Here is a 2,208-nt window from a genome sequence, read left to right as displayed (position 1 = left end):
AGGGAATATTGGAGGGATACGGAGTCCCAAGGAGATTTTAGGGAAGCAGAGGAGGAATTGGGGGTTTGGGACTCCCAGGGAAGCTCGGGGGTCCCACAGAGGTTTTGGGGGGGCATAACGAGGGTGTTTTGCAGAGGGTTGGAGGCTCCCAAGAAAATCTGTGAGGGCTGGAGGGGCTTTGTGCCCCCCTGAGGGCTTCGGGCCGTGCCGAGCGAGTCCCAAGGGGATCCGGAGGGGTTTCAGCGCTCCCGGGGAGTATTCTGCGGTTCAGGGGGGTATTTGGAGGGTCTCGGGGAGGAGAGTGGGCGCCCCAGGAGGATTTTGGGGGTCCCGGGAGGATTTTGAGGCCTCCGGGGGTCTCGGGGGGCGGCGGAGGCGACCGTGAGGGGAACGGGGGTCCCGGGGGTCCCGGCCCGGCCCCGGCGCCGCACTGCGCACGCGCCGCCCCGCGCGCTGCCGGGCCCTCCCTCCCGCGCGTGCGCCCCGCTCCCCCCGCGCCGGCCTGGGCGCGGCCGCGTCCGCCCGATGCGTCCTGACGCCCCCGCGCGGCGGCCAATCATCGCCCTCGTTCGCCGTGCGTGATGGCGTCACGGAGGGGCGGTATATAAGCCGTCGGCGGCAGTCCCGCCCCCCTGACACTGCCTCGAGCCGCCGCCGCGAGAGCATCCTCCGCCCAGAGCCGCTCCCGCCGCCACAGCCGCCCCCGTCGCCGCCGCCGCCGCCTCCGCCGAGGGAAGGGAAGCGTATCGTATGTCCGCTATCCAGAACCTCCAGCCCTTCGGTGAGGCCCTTTGTGCGGTGGGGCCGGGGGAGCGCGCGGGCCCCGCCCCGGCCCCGCCCCGTGGCGCAGTTGCTATTCCGGGCCCTGTTGCGTCAGCCGCGGGGGGGTGGGGGCGCGGCCCAAACCTGACGGGCAGGCGCGGCGGCCAATGGGGTGGGAGCAGGGGCGGGATTTACCCATGACTGGCAGGAGTGTGGGGGCGGGGCTGGGGCGTGACGGACAGGCTCGGCGGCCAATGGGGCGTGCCGTGCGCGTGATGGGCGGGCGAGGCGGCCAATGGGGTGGCGGCGGGACGGGGCCTGACGGCGCTCCCCGCAGACCCCTTTGCGGATGCAAGTAAGGGTGATGACCTGCTCCCGGCCGGCACTGAGGACTACATCCATATAAGGATCCAGCAGCGCAACGGCAGGAAGACCCTCACCACAGTCCAGGGCATCGCGGATGACTACGATAAAAAGAAACTGGTGAAGGCCTTCAAGAAGGTGGGGTTTTGGGGCTTTGTGGGGGGGGGCAGCCACGCCCAGCAGGGATGTTTGTGGTGCTAAGGAGGTTTTTGTGTGTTTGCTGCAGAAATTTGCCTGCAATGGTACTGTAATTGAGCACCCCGAGTATGGAGAAGTGATTCAGTTGCAGGGTGACCAGCGCAAGAACATCTGCCAGTTCCTTGTGGAGGTAGGACACCTTCAGCCTCGCTGAAATCAGCACAGATTTGTCAAAAGCACACAGATCCCTGGGTGGGGGCAGCGTTTGGGTGCACAGGGGCATCACCCCATGCTGTGAATGCGTTTTCTGTCTTGCAGATTGGACTGGCTAAAGACGACCAGCTGAAAGTCCACGGGTTTTAAGTGCCTGTGGGCCACTGGAGCTTTATGCAAGAAGATATCCTTACCATGAAATTCCCACCTGTCCCTTGTGATAAGTTTAAAACCAGCCGGTTTGTGTAATGTAACGATCTTGGGTCCACTGTTGAGTCTGGACTGTTGTAATTGGTGATGTAATAAACTGACACGAGCCCATGCTATCTCGTCTGGCTGTCCCTCATTTCCCAGAGCTCACACGGGTGCTGGCACCATCCAGCCTGAAGCCACAAGCTCCAGCTGAGCCCAGGGACTCGGCCTGTCCTGATGGCTCCTCAGTCAGTCCAGCTGTGCTTCCGTCCTGGCAGAGGGGACTCGTGTCCTGCTGGTGCCACCCGGTCCCTCTGGGCAGTGCTGGCTCCTGGAGGCAGAGGGATTTGGGCGAGCAGTGACAGAAGAGTGACCTGGAGGCACGATGGCTGCAGCTCAGGTGCTGGAACCTGCGAGCCCTGAGGTGCCAGGTGCGTGGAGGAGCTGTCCCATGGGTAAAACCCGTGCCAAGGGCTGCGTGTTGGACTAACACAAGGAGCATCCCTGCAGCTGCAGAGCCTTGTGACTGCTGCTCGTATC

The 2,208-nt window shown here is 64.3% G+C and overlaps 1 protein-coding gene across 1 annotated transcript; it reads left to right on the top strand.

Moving 5' to 3' along the window:
• Window positions 1-609: 609 nt before the first annotated feature.
• EIF1 (eukaryotic translation initiation factor 1) lies at window positions 610-1,800 on the top strand. Its single transcript, XM_041463018.1, has 4 exons — window positions 610-781; window positions 1,100-1,263; window positions 1,352-1,453; window positions 1,582-1,800. Exons 1-4 carry the CDS (start codon window positions 751-753, stop codon window positions 1,624-1,626), a joined length of 342 nt encoding a protein of 113 aa, XP_041318952.1. The 5' UTR covers window positions 610-750; the 3' UTR covers window positions 1,627-1,800.
• Window positions 1,801-2,208: the final 408 nt, after the last annotated feature.

The sequence above is a fragment of the Pyrgilauda ruficollis genome, unplaced genomic scaffold (assembly GCF_017590135.1).
Source record: "Pyrgilauda ruficollis isolate IOZ18807 unplaced genomic scaffold, ASM1759013v1 scaffold161, whole genome shotgun sequence".
NCBI lineage: Eukaryota > Metazoa > Chordata > Aves > Passeriformes > Passeridae > Pyrgilauda > Pyrgilauda ruficollis.
This window is presented reverse-complemented; position numbering and strand designations above follow the sequence as displayed.

Coding starts and splice junctions, on each gene's coding strand:
- EIF1 (XM_041463018.1), top strand. CDS start 751: ATGTCCGCTATCCAGAACCTCCAGCCCTTCG. Junction 1,264..1,351: donor TGGTGAAGGCCTTCAAGAAG/GTGGGGTTTTGG, acceptor TGTTTGCTGCAG/AAATTTGCCTGCAATGGTAC. Junction 1,454..1,581: donor TCTGCCAGTTCCTTGTGGAG/GTAGGACACCTT, acceptor TCTGTCTTGCAG/ATTGGACTGGCTAAAGACGA.